Source organism: Phocoena phocoena, chromosome 14, assembly GCF_963924675.1.
Source record: "Phocoena phocoena chromosome 14, mPhoPho1.1, whole genome shotgun sequence".
Classification (NCBI taxonomy): Eukaryota; Metazoa; Chordata; class Mammalia; order Artiodactyla; family Phocoenidae; genus Phocoena; species Phocoena phocoena.
The window spans coordinates 44,686,724-44,702,514 of NC_089232.1; the positions used below are offsets into that span (position 1 = coordinate 44,686,724).

Here is a 15,791-nt window from a genome sequence, read left to right on the forward strand (position 1 = left end):
AACAACTCAGATTTGTATAGTAGTTTACAGCATATGAGAATAAGCGTGTGACACACTCACACTAATCTGCACCATGTGATTGGTCAGAGAATAAAGATAGCTTTCATCCAAAGATGGTTTACAATATGAAGTTCTAGTAGCAGCAGTGAAAGGCAAGACAGAGAGCATTAAGCAAAACTTCATTCATTCATTCACGTTTTTGGAGTAGCTTCTGTGTCTCTACAGCATGTGCAGTGGGGAACAAAGAGATGGGCTAGAAGAGTAGTTTACTGTCTGAGAAGGGCATAGGAGCTGCTAAGACACATAACTACTGTACCACAGAGACTCTAACAGGCACCACAAGAGCAATGACAACAAATGGGCTAAGGGATACAGAAGAAGAGACAGGACATTTCTCCCTGGAAGGATGGAGGAGAAAACTTTGAGCTTGGTCTTAAAGGATGGTTGGACTTGAACAGACACATGGGAACAGCATGAGCAAAGGAACACAGGCAAAAAGAAGAACAGGAGTGCATTTAGGTTCTACAGTTAGGTAGATGGAAAGGAGCACGAGTGGGTTAGTGGGTGAAAACACTGCAAAGGAAGGTTGAGGCCAGATCATAGAAGGCCATGAATGTCCAACCACGGGCTCAGCCCTGAGTCAGTCAGCCAAGGGGAGTCCATGTGGTAGCAATGTAATTGCACTTCCAGAAGACTCCAGAAATGGGCAGGATGGATTGGACAAAGTGGGGATGGAATCAGAGACCAGCATAACCACCATGCACAGACTAAAGGAAGTTCGGGCCTGAACAAAGAAAGTAGAGAGGGAGGTACATAAGAGAGAGACTGGGGTTGTGAAATGGAATTTAACAACCAATATTATACATTGCACATATTAAACATTTGAACGGAATTTAGAAAAAGGAAATTATAGAATCAGTTTTCTGTAGAAAGTTTAGAAATTTTTTCTACAGATCTAATATCTACATTGGGGTTATTAAAAATTTCTAGGTTAAAAACACCTTTTGCGATAGGTCCTCATTCCTCAATTCTAGCACAAAGAAATGGTTTTATTCTAAAGAAAATTATAAGTTAGTATTGTTTTTAACAGCACAGTGTTAAAATTTTAAATTAAGAATATGAAAACTTCAGTTCTATTTTTTCAATACAAAATTTTATTTCCAAAACACCAGTGTTGTAAAGTGGACCTTTGCAGAGAATTTGCACCCCTCGCTCTAGTGCTTTACATTTTAAATCACAGGTGCTGTGTTCCCACTTATTTGGAGAGATGAAACTGATGTTCTGAGTCACTGCCAGATGTTTGCAACTAAGTCTTTCAATGGTAACAGCTGCTCTGGATTTCAAATCTCTCAAGCAAATGCAGAACACAGTGTGAGCTCTGGGTAATGAGTTGGGAGAGGGAAGATGAGGAAAGGAGGTGTGATCATATTCACACATCTGATTTCCAGTCTAAGACTGGGTAGCTGACAGACGAAGGGCTTACCTCCTTTCAAGCAGGACTAAACTAAAGAAAAGGATTTTTTTTTTAAACAAACCTAAAGTAAATATGGAAGCATCTGTCAATGACTCCAGTGGCAAACTGGTGCTTACCTGAAAAATCGAGCGCACACACTCCTCTCTGATGTTGTCCTTTCAACAGTGACAAACATTTTAGAGTCTGCGTGTCCCACACATGAATAGCAGCATCTCTCCCAACCTTAAATTACAGGATGAGTGTTATTAACTAATTATAAACTATAATAAGAATGATTTTGTTCCTTAGAGTCAAGTGCTGCTCAGAAATCAAAACCTACACATTTGGAGACTAGGAAGACCCTGGGAAATCATCTGGTCCAACTCCACTGTTATCCAGATGAGGAAACTGAGGCACAGGGTCTAAGGGTCTTGTTCTGGCATCAAGGTGGGTGCCAGCAGAATCTAACCTGGTACATGGCTCTCAGTTAAGGGATATTTAAAACTCTAGCTCGAACGCCCACTGTGCTTTGTTTTTGTCAGTTAGTTCCACCCTTCCCTTCTGCCTTCTCAACTCCACGATTCCACTCAGCTGTATGTTTTCATGGCACAATCCTCAGAGCTCTTTTACCCACCTCAATTATTTACCCGCCTCAAGAAGGCCTGACCCTACTTCTCCCCCTGGGAAATGAAAGTTTCATGGCTTAACTCTCTGTCATTAAGGTGGCTTCTCCTCAAGGGGACACAAGCTTCTATCATACCAATTCCCAACAACAGAGAGAACTGTAATACTAAAGTGGTTTTCCTCACTTATAATGCATAGGGGGAGAAAACCCTTTTGGGTATGATGACTCTAAAAGGGAAAATGGGACATAAAGCCATGCACATAACTGAGCAGAGTCTGGTCAACTCATACACTGGCCTGTGGAGGCCCAGTTACCCCTGGAGTGGCTATTGGCATACTGGTCTGCCTCCCAATTACAGCATAGAGTGTGGTAGCTCCTCAGGGGTTTATGTAAAGAACCAATCTCTGTTTTTTCTTTCAAAGGAAGACTACTAAACACCCATGAATCAAGCATCTTCTGTTTCTAAGAAAGACAATAAAGGGGGAAGGGCAGGAAAGAGTGAAAAGGCAAAGTAGTGATCAATTACTTATAAAACTTAATGTCAGAATAGATGGTCTAATTTGCAGTTGCAAGAGCAGCAAACCAGTGTTTCAGTTAATGGCTCTTCCATTTTGGAGGACTGTAATCCTTTTACAAATATAAGAGCTACGAACTCTTCTCCCCCCAAATGCACATTTCTGGGGGTTGACTCCTGTCAGGCCCTCAGTTTCATCCATGGATCTCATGAACATCAGGCTATAAACCCTGTTCAAACACTTCTACCTCCTGTATGTCAAGTCTCAGAAACAGTTCGCTGTCTCATGTTAATCTTTGACCTTCATACCAGTAGTTTTTCTTGGAATTTGCCACTTACAGGTTGAGGATCAGGTGAAGTATTACCTACAGTTAAAAGCCCATGATAAAACTGAACAAAAATGTAATCTATACATTGGTAGAAAAGAGCACAACACTGAAAATACTGTTGACCATATTACTGCTTTACCAGCAAGACAATAAATCTGAGTTTAACAGATTCTCTGTTTACTGAGTTTACTTCTATCCCCCTCCTTTTCCACACAAAATGATTGACTACAGGGCTCTATTTTGAGCAGCTTTTCAATTATAGACTCAATCCAAAGTTTGGCATTCCAAAATGGTTCATATAAAGTTTAGTTTTTTGAAGGTTAAAATATAATAAACTAGCCAAGGTTCATATGACTTTAAGTTTTACAAAAATAACTATACACTGGATGTTACAGTAGTATTAAAAGATGGTTCATTCAATAAACATTTATTGAGTACCTAGGATATACTAAGTTCTGGGTAAACAGTAATGAGGAAAATATATTAAGACTTCATGGAATTTACAATACTCTAGTTTTACCTAATCCTATTCATAGATCTCATCATGTTAGAATAAGAATCCCTCAAAGCCTTCCCAAAAGTGCTGGAATGTATTGGTTGACTCTCCCACCATCATGAAATGATCCAGCATTCACTGCACTTTCAGCTTCCTGCCTTATGTTTATTTCTACCAAGTATTTCTTGAATTTCTCATATGTAAACTGAATTCAAAATTAAATCCTCTCTCTCTTTGGCTAAACTCCCATCTTACAGGAGAGATATATACCTGTCCAGTGGCCACATAGTCCTTCACTGGATGGATGGTCAGGCTGAGAATGTCATCATCGTGTCCCAGGTACAGCCTCTGGGTGTGTTGTTGCCTATTGTACACGACAGCAACTGCAGCAATGTGATAGACCACTTCTCCAGCTTGTGTGTAGAACAGATTGTTTCTACAATCGTAGCCTCTATAGCTGAAGCACAGGTCCAAGAGATGCACAGTAGTTGAACGCACAGTGAATGAACAGAGCAGAAGTTGTGAGAAGATAAAGTTAACATGTTAATATGGACATGGACAAGCAGAACCCAGGTGTCTCCACAGTTGCCTAGGACAGTGATCTTCAATGAGGGTATGAGGACCTCTGAGGGCATGTGATGACTTTCTAAGGGGCAAATGGACACTGATAATTTTAACAGAATCTATTTCCAGATCCTCAGGTACTATATGTGCTTTCTCTTAAAACTGACTAGTCTGAGAACACACCTGTGATGAGGTACTGGTTTTCCTTTCCCACCTCCCCTTTCCTAATCGCCTTCCTCCCAATTTAGGAAGTCATTCCTCTCATCCATCGGGAATCTTACTACGGTATATTTATTACCCTGGAATGTCAAACCTTCCAGGGACACCAAAACAAATACAAGTGCAGATGGATGTTGAAAGTGAATAACTCTAACAACTGGGTAAGAAATCCTTTTGCAAGTCAAGTGACTTCCAATTCTTTGCTTTTAACAAATTTGAACAGTGATTTAACTGAATTGTTAGCTGATGGATCATTAAACTACATTTTTGTGTGATATATCAAAACCACAACACATATTTTTGGCCTGTAACAAAGAGGAGTTTAAAGAATTGATCACCATTGCTGTGATAAAACTGTCTCTATTCTCATCTACTTAAGTAGCTAGATATGAATAAGCTTTCTTAGTGCTTACATTAAAAAGTGAAAAACTGGGATAGATTAATGCTAAACTGTTACCCTCTGGCAATAAGAAATATATATGCACATATATCTGAACTCATTGAAAAAATTCTATCTTATTAAAAGAATTTTTCCAATAAAATTATGTTTAATAACTATCAGAATTTGTACTATATTTATGTTGATTTGGCCAGCTATTTATTACTAATAGTTATAACAATAATTAAATCCAGAAAAAAACTGTTAATGCTTAGAGTAGCACTGTCCAACAGAACTATTATGTGAGTCACATAGGTAATTGAAAAATTTTCTAATTGTCACATTAAAAAAAAGGAACAGATGAAACTTATCTTAAGAACATTTAATCCATTATGTCCAAAATATTATCATGTCCACATGTAATCAATATAAAACATTTTAATGAGGTAAATTTCTTTTTCATGCTAAGCCTTCAAACTCTGGTGTGCATTTTCCACATACAGCACATTTAGACCAGCCACATTTCAGGTGATCATTGGCTACAAGTAGATATCGTACCAGACAGCACAGAGTTAGAGACTTACGGTCACAGGGAATTAAATTTAAATTGAACATATAGATATGTTTTTTCCTTGTTGAAGTTACGACAGGGTAATCAATAAAAGACTTACAAGCATAAAAATATTATATTAGGGTAAAATTCTGTGGGAGAAGTAGAATAGAAATATGAGTTCATGTATTTGTGGTATTGATGATAAGGGGAATCAAATATCTATGGCATTTGGGTTCCACTGGAGCCATCTAAATAAATAATGTATTTATAAAACACAAGATATATTCTTCACAACCATTTAAGCTTAGGTTGAAAAATCTTAGATGTCAACTTAAAGTGTGGAAGGTTGTACATGATTTTCAAAATTCAAAATTATTTGGGGTACATGTGAACAAAAGCATTTGAAGGAAATACTGTCCTGGGAAAGCCAGGTGAATAGAGCAGGAGTTATGGGATAAAGGAAGCAGAAATGGAGAGAATAAAATGAAATAACAATGAGTTGTAGTAACACATGCAACACGAAAGTACATGAAGTGTGAAAAATCTAGATACACACACTGAGATGGCCACAGAACACTGAGAAGGCCACAGAACACTGAGAAAACTGGACAGAGAGTCATGGTTAAAATATTAACTGCATGTAAGCGCAAACTGGAGAGAAGAGCCAGCCTGAATTGGGGTAGCACTGAGAAGAAGGATGACAAGGTGATAAGGCTGGTGACAGGCCACCCACCCATGTATGAACTGGAGTTTCAAGCTGTCCTCAGGAGCCTTTTCTCGTTTGAGGAAGGACACTGCATGGTTTTTCTCTTTACTTTGTTGCTTTAGCTGAGGTAGATCTTCTTTGTAAACCTTCAAGCGTAACAGAAACATTTAGTTAGAGAATCTTCAGGTTCCAAATATATTAATGTCTTGACATTCTCAGGAAATCTTTAATTGCAGGAACTCAAGTTTTTGAAAACATAAGAAGCTAAAAATGGTCACAAGAGGCAAAGAAGGGCATTATATAATGATAAAGGGGTCAACTCATCAAGAAGATATAACAATGGTAAATATTTATGCACCCGACATCAGAGCATCTAAATATACAAAGCATATATTAACAACTAAAAGAAGAAATAAATATCAATACAATAATAGTTGGGAACTGTAAAACCCCACTGCCAACAACGGATTGATCATCCAGACAGAGAATTAATAATGAAACAGCAAATTTGAACAATACTACAGACCAAATATCCCAACAAATACAGAACATTTCATCTATTAGCAGCAGAACATACATTCTTCTCAAGCACACAAGGAACATTTTCTAGGACAGATCATGTTAGACCACAAAACAAGGCTCAATAAATTTAAGAAGATTGAAGTTATATCAAGTATATTTTCTGACCACTATAGTATGAAACTAGAAATAAGTAACAGGAAGAAAGCTGGGAAAGTCACAAATATGCAGAAATCAACACACTCCTCAACAACTAATGGATCAAAGAAGAAATCAAAAAGGAAATTTAAAAAAATCTTGACACAAATGAAAATGGAAATGCAACATACCAGAACTTACACGATACAGAAAAGCATTTCTCAGGGGAAATTTTGTAGCTAATAAACATATACATTAAGGAAAAAGAAAGATCTCAGATAAAGAACTTAATATTATACCTCAAGGAACTAGAAAAAAAGTTTGGACTTAGTTTGGACACTAAGTCCAAAGTTAGCAGAAGAAAGGAAGTAACAGAGATTAGCACAGAAATACATGAAATAGAGAATAGGAAAACAATAGAAAAGATTAACAAAACTTAAGAGTTGGTTCTTTGAAGAGACAAACAAAATTGAGAACATAAGACATGAGATTGAATTTTACTTTTTTCTAATGAACAAAACTAACTGGAAATATCTTTTAAGTCATTGGGATTTAAAAGAATTAAAAAAAAATTTTGCTATTATGTTTCTAAATCAATTTATATCCAGAAAATATATTACTTTTCTGATAAATAAGAAAGGAAATTATTAAATAAAATTATCAATAAAATATAATTTAAATATTTTGTTATAATTTCTTCTAAGGCAAGAAATCTCTTGATGATTCAGAAATGTGTAAAATGTGGGCCACATGAATCATGGTGATCACTCTTTGGAATTATCCTTCTTTCATGACCTCATGAATCTCAGATCAGACTCTGGGATACAGAGCAAAGCTCTTGGTCTAACCTAGGACCTAAAATGTGCTGCTGGCTGAGAGAAGATTCTCGATAATTTAAATGTAGATAAAATCATGTAGCTAAAATTTTGTCTATCATGTATTTATGCCCTACTATCAAGAGATATAAATTTAACACATTTAAATGAAATACAATTCATAATTTCTCATCTTCATATAGGAAAGTTTTCATTTAATCAAACTACATTACAAAAAATCATGAAAATATTATAATGAAATTCGTATTTAGGATTTGACCAAAAATCGTTTAAAAAAAACAGAAGTCAGAAGATATCTCACTACTGCCTTGTCTATTACAGATGCAGTGAACTAAGCTTTTAAAATCTAATGATAATTATTCATCTGAATTCATGATGCTTTCATCAGCTCATCAACTACTTTAGAGAACTGAATTCTAGTCTTGGCATTTCTACTGCTTATTTGAACAAGTCTCATAACCTCTGTGGGCCTCAAAGTCCCATCTGTAGAACAGACTGCCTGCTCAGGAACAACTCAGGAATCAAATATAGACAACATGAATTAAATAATCTCGGTGAAAGCTTTAGAAAGTAAGATGTCAGGGAGAATATATAAATCCTAGGCATGAATTTCAATTGAGTCATTCCTTTTCATTCTTTTACTAGCACTATTTTTATTAAATAGAAACATCCCAACTAAAAATATTGCATTTCTTTTTCCCTAAATTGTGTGTTTATTTTGCTTAAATTCCATTTCCCCTTGATATTAGGGTATAATATTTGCATGATATTAATAATTTCCTTTCAAATCTTTACCTTTAGCAGTTTTATAGCATAATATATTGTACCAATACACAGTCAAACCGATTTAGTCTTGAAGTTAACCTAAACCATCAGTTGGACTACTTTTGTACTAACCTAATTTTTCAAATATTGAATCAGTGAGTGACAATTATGGGTTGGAAAAAAAAGTCATCATCTGAAAAGTTGTACATTCAGAGCTTACACAGAGGCAAAGCCAAGTAGCACGTACAATGTGTGCTTTGGAGAGAAGCCCAGATCCACTACAGGCAACGCGGATGTGGGCAAAGTACTCAGCCTCTCAGGGGTTACTGTCGGGTTGAATTCGGTGTATGTAAAGCACAGGATGTGGCCCCATAGAGACACTTGATACATGGCAGCTGCCACAGGCCTATGTGGTAAGTTTCCATGGGGCAACACTGACGGTTGCTGTGTCTGAAATCTTATTCACTCCGTGTTCACGTATGGAATCTGCTTCACATACCTCTGTTAAATGACAAGGAAGAAAATAGAACCCCTAGGGTTATCACCATTAAGAAGGTGATACCTGTCCAGATTCCAATGAAGGATTACGTGCTTTAATACACACAATTTAGTGCTAAAATTAAGTGTCTATTTTCAAAAAATTTGGTTGTAATTGTCCAACTTTTCTACTAAAGATGATTTCTGACTGGAAGGATAATGTGCATTGTATTTGGGCTTTTACTTTAATTAAATGGATAACAGTCTCCGTAAGTTAAGAGAGGAATCAGGACAACAGCTCATTTGTAAACTACCATGCCTCCAGGGATACCTATTCTATAAAGAAAACACATGCTTTAATGATCTGCTAAGAAAATGAAAAATCTTGTAACTTATTTGCACATTTTTCTGTAAAAACTATTTTAAAGTTTTAGCTGCTAGGAAGGCAGAAAACCCAAACTGTCATGGGTTCCCTTTTGAAAATTTGCTACTACCTCTACTTAACAATTTTTTACTGATATGATCCAGTAAATGCCTTATTTCAAATCTGTATTTAAAGATAAGAAGTAGGCAATTTCCCTAATTCTTTTCTTGATTTTCTTCTGCCTAAGCATTAACCAATTTTAGTGCAATGTCCAAATTCAATGAGATCGAGATTCGGGGTTATAAGGCATTGGTCATGAGGCTCCCTGTTTACTGACCTGGCGATCATAATTGATTTGAGTTTCTTGCTCAATATCAGAATCCAACTCCGGCACGTCAGATAAATCCGAATCAGATTCTTCACTATAGGAATCGGAGCCACCTTCTGCAGAAACACCCCATGAGAAACAAGCAGAAATTCTGAGACTTTAAATGGCTAAAACTTTTATTTAAAATTTTTTTCTCTCCTATTGAGGTCAATAAAAATAACTACACCATAGTTTTCATTTGTTGTAGATTCTTAAAACATCTTTTTTTTTTCATCTTTTCGTTAAGTTCACCATACCTCTAACCCCCTTTTCAGGAGTATTACCAGACTAGGATAACTCCCCCCACTATTTCCACACTTCTATTAGATAACAGATCTTTGGGTTTTAAATCTTGCTTTGAAAGGGAAAAAAAGGGGGCGGGCGGGGGGCTAGGTTTTCCCAAGGAGAAGGCTGGGACAGAAAGAAATGCAACCACTCAGTTCAGTAAAGATCCTCATTAGCCTGTTAACATGCCCACCCATTCTGGTAATTGCCATGGTCAAAATGGCTGCAGAACCCCTCCCAATAAGAACATCTCCTCACATATTACATGATCATTCCTGCCAACATCACAGTAAATTAAAGGACTATACACATCCATTGAACTGGAACACAGTGGCCCTGATTGTGGACCGTTCTCTGAACGCCGTTCAGGAGGCAACTTCTTTTTTTTTTTTTTTTTGCAGTACGCGGGCCTCTCACTGTTGTGGCCTCTCCCATTGTGGAGCACAGGCTCCGGACGCGCAGGCTCAACGGCCATGGCTCACGGGCCCAGCCGCTCCGCAGCATGTGGGATCTTCCCGGACCGGGGCACGAACCCGTGTCCCCTGCATCGGCAGGCGGACTCTCAACCACTGCGCCACCAGGGAAGCCCCCAGGAGGCAACTTCTATTCCAAATGTTACCTTGTCACCTGACCCAGCAGACCCACCACCTGTTAGAATCATCTAAGGAGGCCGAGATGTATCTATTCATGTTATTCTCAAAAGTTAATTCTTCATGTAAACCTTAGACCTTCAACTTGCATTTGGTATAAGCAAAATCCTTTGAAGGAAATTATCCAACTGACCCATACTCAATTGGCCCATATCTCAAAATCTTTTTCTGTTCTTTTTTTTTTTTAATGTTAAATTTACTGTAGGAATGAATTTTTCAAAACAGCTTTAACCCTTTACCTTCAGAAGAGATGTTAGACCATTCTTTGAAATTTTTATTGAAAAATAAATAGATGTTGAAAAATTATTACTGGTTTTACCCTGGGGTGCTGTTTCCAGCAGGCCATTGCTGACACCTTCTGGAATAAATCTCCACTGGAAAACCGAGTGGTCAGCCCCTCCTGTGCTTAATACCCACTGAAAGTCATGAGACCAGCGGACGTTTGTGACATGTGCAGAATGACCCACATACTTTCTAAATTTGGCTCCTGAAAAGATATATTTGAGGAGAAGATTAGTTGTGCAAAAAATAGAATCTGTTGGTTAAAAAATTACATTCTATTCATGTTGAGAAGTAAAAGATTTAAGTATATTAGAAAATATAATTTCAATCTTATAGATAATAACAAATAATCAAATGCTCCAAAAGCTATCTCAATCATTCCAGTATGGATTAAGCTAAAACTGGGTCTTAAAATTTAAGCCCTGTGTCTAAAGACACATCTGAACCTGTTCCAAATAACACCTACTGCTTCACTGATTCTGAAAATAAATGCTAAAGAATGAATATCTTACACATTCTTATTTAAATACAAGATACAACAGGCAATCCTTTAACTGGGAAATGGAAAATACTTCTGCGGCGGGGCAGGGGGAGTAAAATTGTTGTTTGGGGTCATGTAGATGTAGAGTTGGGAGAATGAATTTGTTTTCTCTTAAACTGATCGCTTTACTCAGTAAACACCATCCCCAGGTAGTGAATGCAACAGAAAAGCTATGTGAACTTCTATTTGTGGTTGAATAACTGCAGCAAAGTCTCCAGTGTATGGTGAGTAGATAGAAGCATAAAGGCACTCATGGAAATAAGCAAGATCCATCTTCTCATGTGGAGGCCTAGGACCCCAAAGACTATGAGAGATTTCTGGGGCCAATAAGCACACCATCCCTCCTTCAGAAATACTTCTACCTATTCCAGCCCCTCTAAGTGAAATCTCTTTAACAGGGGAAAAGGCCATCTCTTCAAGTATCATATGTTTAAAATTTAAATACCCACTGGAGAGGTAATGATTTAAATTTATATGTAGGCGAAAATGACTGCCACATGTCCCTTCCCTGAGAGCGTGTTCTGACCAGGTGAGGTTTTATTATAAAAAGACAGGGGGAATGCTGCCACAGAAGGGGAAAGGAAGGACTTGAGTCTCAAAAGCAACCATGCCCATTTCAAAGAGTTTCCTAAATCAGTTTTGGTAATTTAATACAGTCAAACAGATTCCAACTCCGGTCAGCTGGAAATGCTGGCTGATGATAATTCAATAATTATGAAGTAAATACATATTCTTCCCATATCTCTATAGATCTTGTTGGGCTATTCTTTGCTGCACTGACCTTTAGACCCTCCTCAGAGATGATTTAACCCATCTCTTTGGAATTGTTTAAAAAATGTCCACAATTCTAAAAAGAAGTTAAACTCATAAAAGCACATGGTAGATTTGCAGTTATCAGGGACCTAGGGGGAAATGGGGAGATGCTGGTCAAAGATACACTTTCAGTTATAAGATGAATAAGTTCTGGGGATCTAATGTACACCATGGTGATTGTAGTTAATAATACCGTATATTTGAAAGTTGCCAAGAGAGTAGATCTTAAATGTTCTCACTACACACACACATACACACACACAGGATAACTAACTGAGGTGATGGATATGTTAACTAACTTTAAAGTAGTAATCATTTCACAACATATACACATATATGAAATCATCATGTTGTATACTTTAAACTCACACAGTATTGTCAATTTTATCTCAGTAAAGCTGGAAAAAATATGTCTACAAATTATTTGATACAAATCAAAACAGAGTATGTCAAAAGTGAAGGTATGTGACATCCAAGAGGAGGTTATAAAAGGCAGTGCAGATGCTCCTTGCTCTTTCTTGGATCTCTAGATACCATGTGATAAGGACACTCAAGCAGCCTATGGAGAGGCTCACATGGCAAGGAACTGAGGCCTCCAGCCAAGGGCCAGGTGAGTGAGCATCTTGGAAGTGGATCTTTGGCCTCAGTCAAGCCTTCAGATGACTGCAGCTTCATGAGAGACCTGGAGCTAGAATCAGCCAGCTAAGCTGCTCCTGAATTCCTGACCCTCCAAAACTGTGAGAAAATAAATTATTATTGATTTAAGCTGCTAAATTTGGGAGGGAGGGGAATTTGTTTTACAGCAATAGCTAGCTCATACACCATTGGGAGGCTGGAAGTAGAACCTGCAAAAGCATTAGTGTCATCAATATTTAGGCCTTATCTCTCTGATAATTCTTCCTCTCTCTCCCTCCTTGCTCTACTCTAGGCTCACTGGCCTTTTTGCATGCCAGGCCCTCTTCTGCCTCTAGGCTTTTGCACTTGTGTTCCCTTAGTCTGGAATGCTCTTTCCCTGCATCTCTGAATGGCTGGTTCTCTTATCTCCTTCAGGTTTCTAGTCAAATGAAACTATCAGTGAGCCCTGCTTTGACCATCCTACTTAAAACAGCAATACTACACTGCCCGACCTGAGTGCTCTTTACTCCCATTGTTTGCTTTATTTTTCATCACAGCACTTCTCACCATCAGATGTGTTTATATTGTCTTGTTTATTGACTAGGTCCCCTCAGTAGAACAAGAGCTCCAGGGACTTGTGCTGGTTTTATTCATTGACATATCTCCAGCCTCTAGAATAGCACGTACATATTTACTGAAAAAATGAAGGCTACATCCATCTCTTCCAAGGTTTTCCTTAGGACACTGAGTGACTCTACAAGGCCCCCTTTTATTCTCTGGACCCTAAGGAAGGCTCAGCCCTCATCTCCTCTCTATTGATTCTTTCTCCTTGGCTTTAAATACTGTTGATATTCCCTCAGCTGCCAAACATTCATCTCCAACCCTGAAGTCTCCCAAGAGTGCTGACAGCTTGTGTGCTATGCCCACTTGGATGTCTAATAGGCGCCTCAAACTTATCACAGAAAAACCAGGAGTTTCCCCTTCCCCTCCTACTCTGTTACCACTATAAAACACACACACACACACACACACACACACAAAACCTTTTCCTTTCTCATTTTCCCATCTCTATAGATGGTGCTACCATCCACCCCATTGCTCAAATCTAAAACTTAGGAGTATTCCTCAATTCCTCTCTTTCCCTCTACTCCCACACCCAATCCATTAGCAAGACCTTCAGCTCTACCTTGACACTGTTTCCTAATCTCAACCACCTCTCTTCAGGTCTGTTCCTGACAACTTTGTCCAAGTCACATCATCTTTTACCTGGGCTCTTACAATAATCTCTCTACTTGAAGCCTCCCCTTCCCTATTCCATCCCACACAATATCAAAGTGGTATTTTAAAAACTTAAATTGCTCATGTCAGTCTTCCATTTAAAACCCTCAACAGTTTTCCACTGCACTTAGAATAAGACCCACATTTCTAACAGTTGCTTCAAGGCTCTTCATGCCTGGCCCCTACTGCCGTTCCAGCCTTGGAGTGCACAGCTCTCCCCTCGTTCATCATGCTCTAGACACACTGACCTTTCTGTTCCTCCATCAAGCTCATCCAAGCTCTACTGAAGGCCAGCACTTTCCCCTCCAAGGTCTAGGGTTTCTGCAACTCAAGTCTTACAGTATCTAGGACACTTGTCATAGGAGGTAGTTGTTCAAGGACTGTATATGTGGGTGTGTGTGTGTGTGTGTGTGTGTGTGTGTGTGTGTGTGTGAAGGATTAATGGAATGGCAGCACACAAGTGAAACATGGAGATCCTCGGCCTTGAGCCTCCCCTAGGAGCGTGGGTAGATGCCAAGGGTGTTAAGATATGGCAAATGCCAATGAGCAAGGCTTTGAATTTTACCTCATGTCAGTGTCTGGAGGGTGATGGTCAAACAGGATGTACTCTAAATGACATCAGGGAAAATTATCAGTATTGATCTTAATTATTTTAAGATTTGAAAACTGTCAAAAGGAAATGAGGAAAACTAATTGGTTCAGCTATATAAAAATAATATGAATTGTAGTCATTTTCATTAACTGCAGAACACTTATGTCTAATTATTATGCAAAAGAATACTATGCACACATAATCATAAATGTGTCAATTAACCTGTGAGTTTTATTTAATCACAATGGAAAACTATAATGTTTACTCAGTCTCCACACTTTCTCATAGTCATCAGCCCCTGCTAATATTTGGGTGTTTACAGGTTCAAAAGTTGGGGGAATACTTGTACCTTGGTTATAGGGAGACAAGTTCCACCAACTGTTACCATTCTCATCAGCAACACTCTGTTATAAACTTCTCCACCAGTAGCTTTAGCACAAAAAGGCTCCAAGAGCCTAAATGACTCTGAGGCAAACTGCAAGATGTATAAACAATGTGTCATGAAAAGTAGAACAAGTCAGTTTGCTATGAGGACATGGATACTTATGCAGATTGTTGAGGTGGGTTTTATTGCTCTCACCATACTGTCGCTCTGGCTGTCAGTGTCTCCTTGTTCATTCAGATGTCTCCTGGCTGCCTTCCTCCTCAGGGTTGTTTTACATATAAGGGTATCTCATTTTGACAAACAGCACTACTCACTGTACCTCCCTACCTGCCTCCCCCATCCTAATAAGCTAATCCAAGATCTACATCTCCATTGCTATTTTCTAGACCCAAGTCTATCCTACAAGGCTCAATGACTCATAGGAAATACCAACTCTCACTGAATTCCCAAGTCCTGATACTTGATACCAATAGTATTGCTTCTGACCCTCACGATATTCCTTCTGATTCCTGAATTTCCAGATACCTTCTGGTTGCCTAACTTCTGCAAGTACATTACTCAATTTAACAAGACATGCCCTATTACTCAAAAGACCCATTATGGAGAAAGAGAACAGCTTGAATTAGGCAGGTTGAGGTAATGTTGTGCCTCAAGCATTTTAATCTGATGGTCATTTTGTCAAGTGGAAGTGATGGTGGTTTTGCTATGCATTTTATATTCAATTTTTTTACCATGATTGTCACTGCTTCAAAACTGCCAGTTAGTTGAAAATGACTTTCTGATGACATTTTCAATCCCTTTCCTTGCTTATTCTAAAAACTGTTCAAGTGAAAGGGTTTTCAGGCAACAGCATATCCCTACTGCTGATCAGATTTTCAGGTTGCAGGCAGGGAGTCTCAGAAAAGCCTGTGTATGGGCTTTGCCTAAACTTTTGAAGGAAGAAGAGGACAGGATCATTACATGATTAATTCAGTCACATTCTACAAAGCCTGACAGTGCCAGAAAAATTGAAGTGACAAGATTTTAACAACAATAAAACAAAATAA

The 15,791-nt window shown here is 38.2% G+C and overlaps 1 protein-coding gene across 1 annotated transcript in view; it reads right to left on the reverse strand.

The window, feature by feature from the left end:
* Positions 1 to 15,791, reverse strand: part of EML6 (EMAP like 6) — a 322,870-nt gene that overhangs the window by 104,082 nt on the left and 202,997 nt on the right. Inside the window, exons 11-15 of the mRNA XM_065890822.1 lie at positions 10,559 to 10,726; positions 9,275 to 9,381; positions 5,866 to 5,984; positions 3,688 to 3,874; positions 1,591 to 1,696 (exon numbers count right to left, since the gene is read on the reverse strand). Of these exons, the coding sequence (XP_065746894.1) occupies positions 1,591 to 1,696; positions 3,688 to 3,874; positions 5,866 to 5,984; positions 9,275 to 9,381; positions 10,559 to 10,726 (687 nt within the window). The remainder of the gene's footprint in view (positions 1 to 1,590; positions 1,697 to 3,687; positions 3,875 to 5,865; positions 5,985 to 9,274; positions 9,382 to 10,558; positions 10,727 to 15,791) is intronic.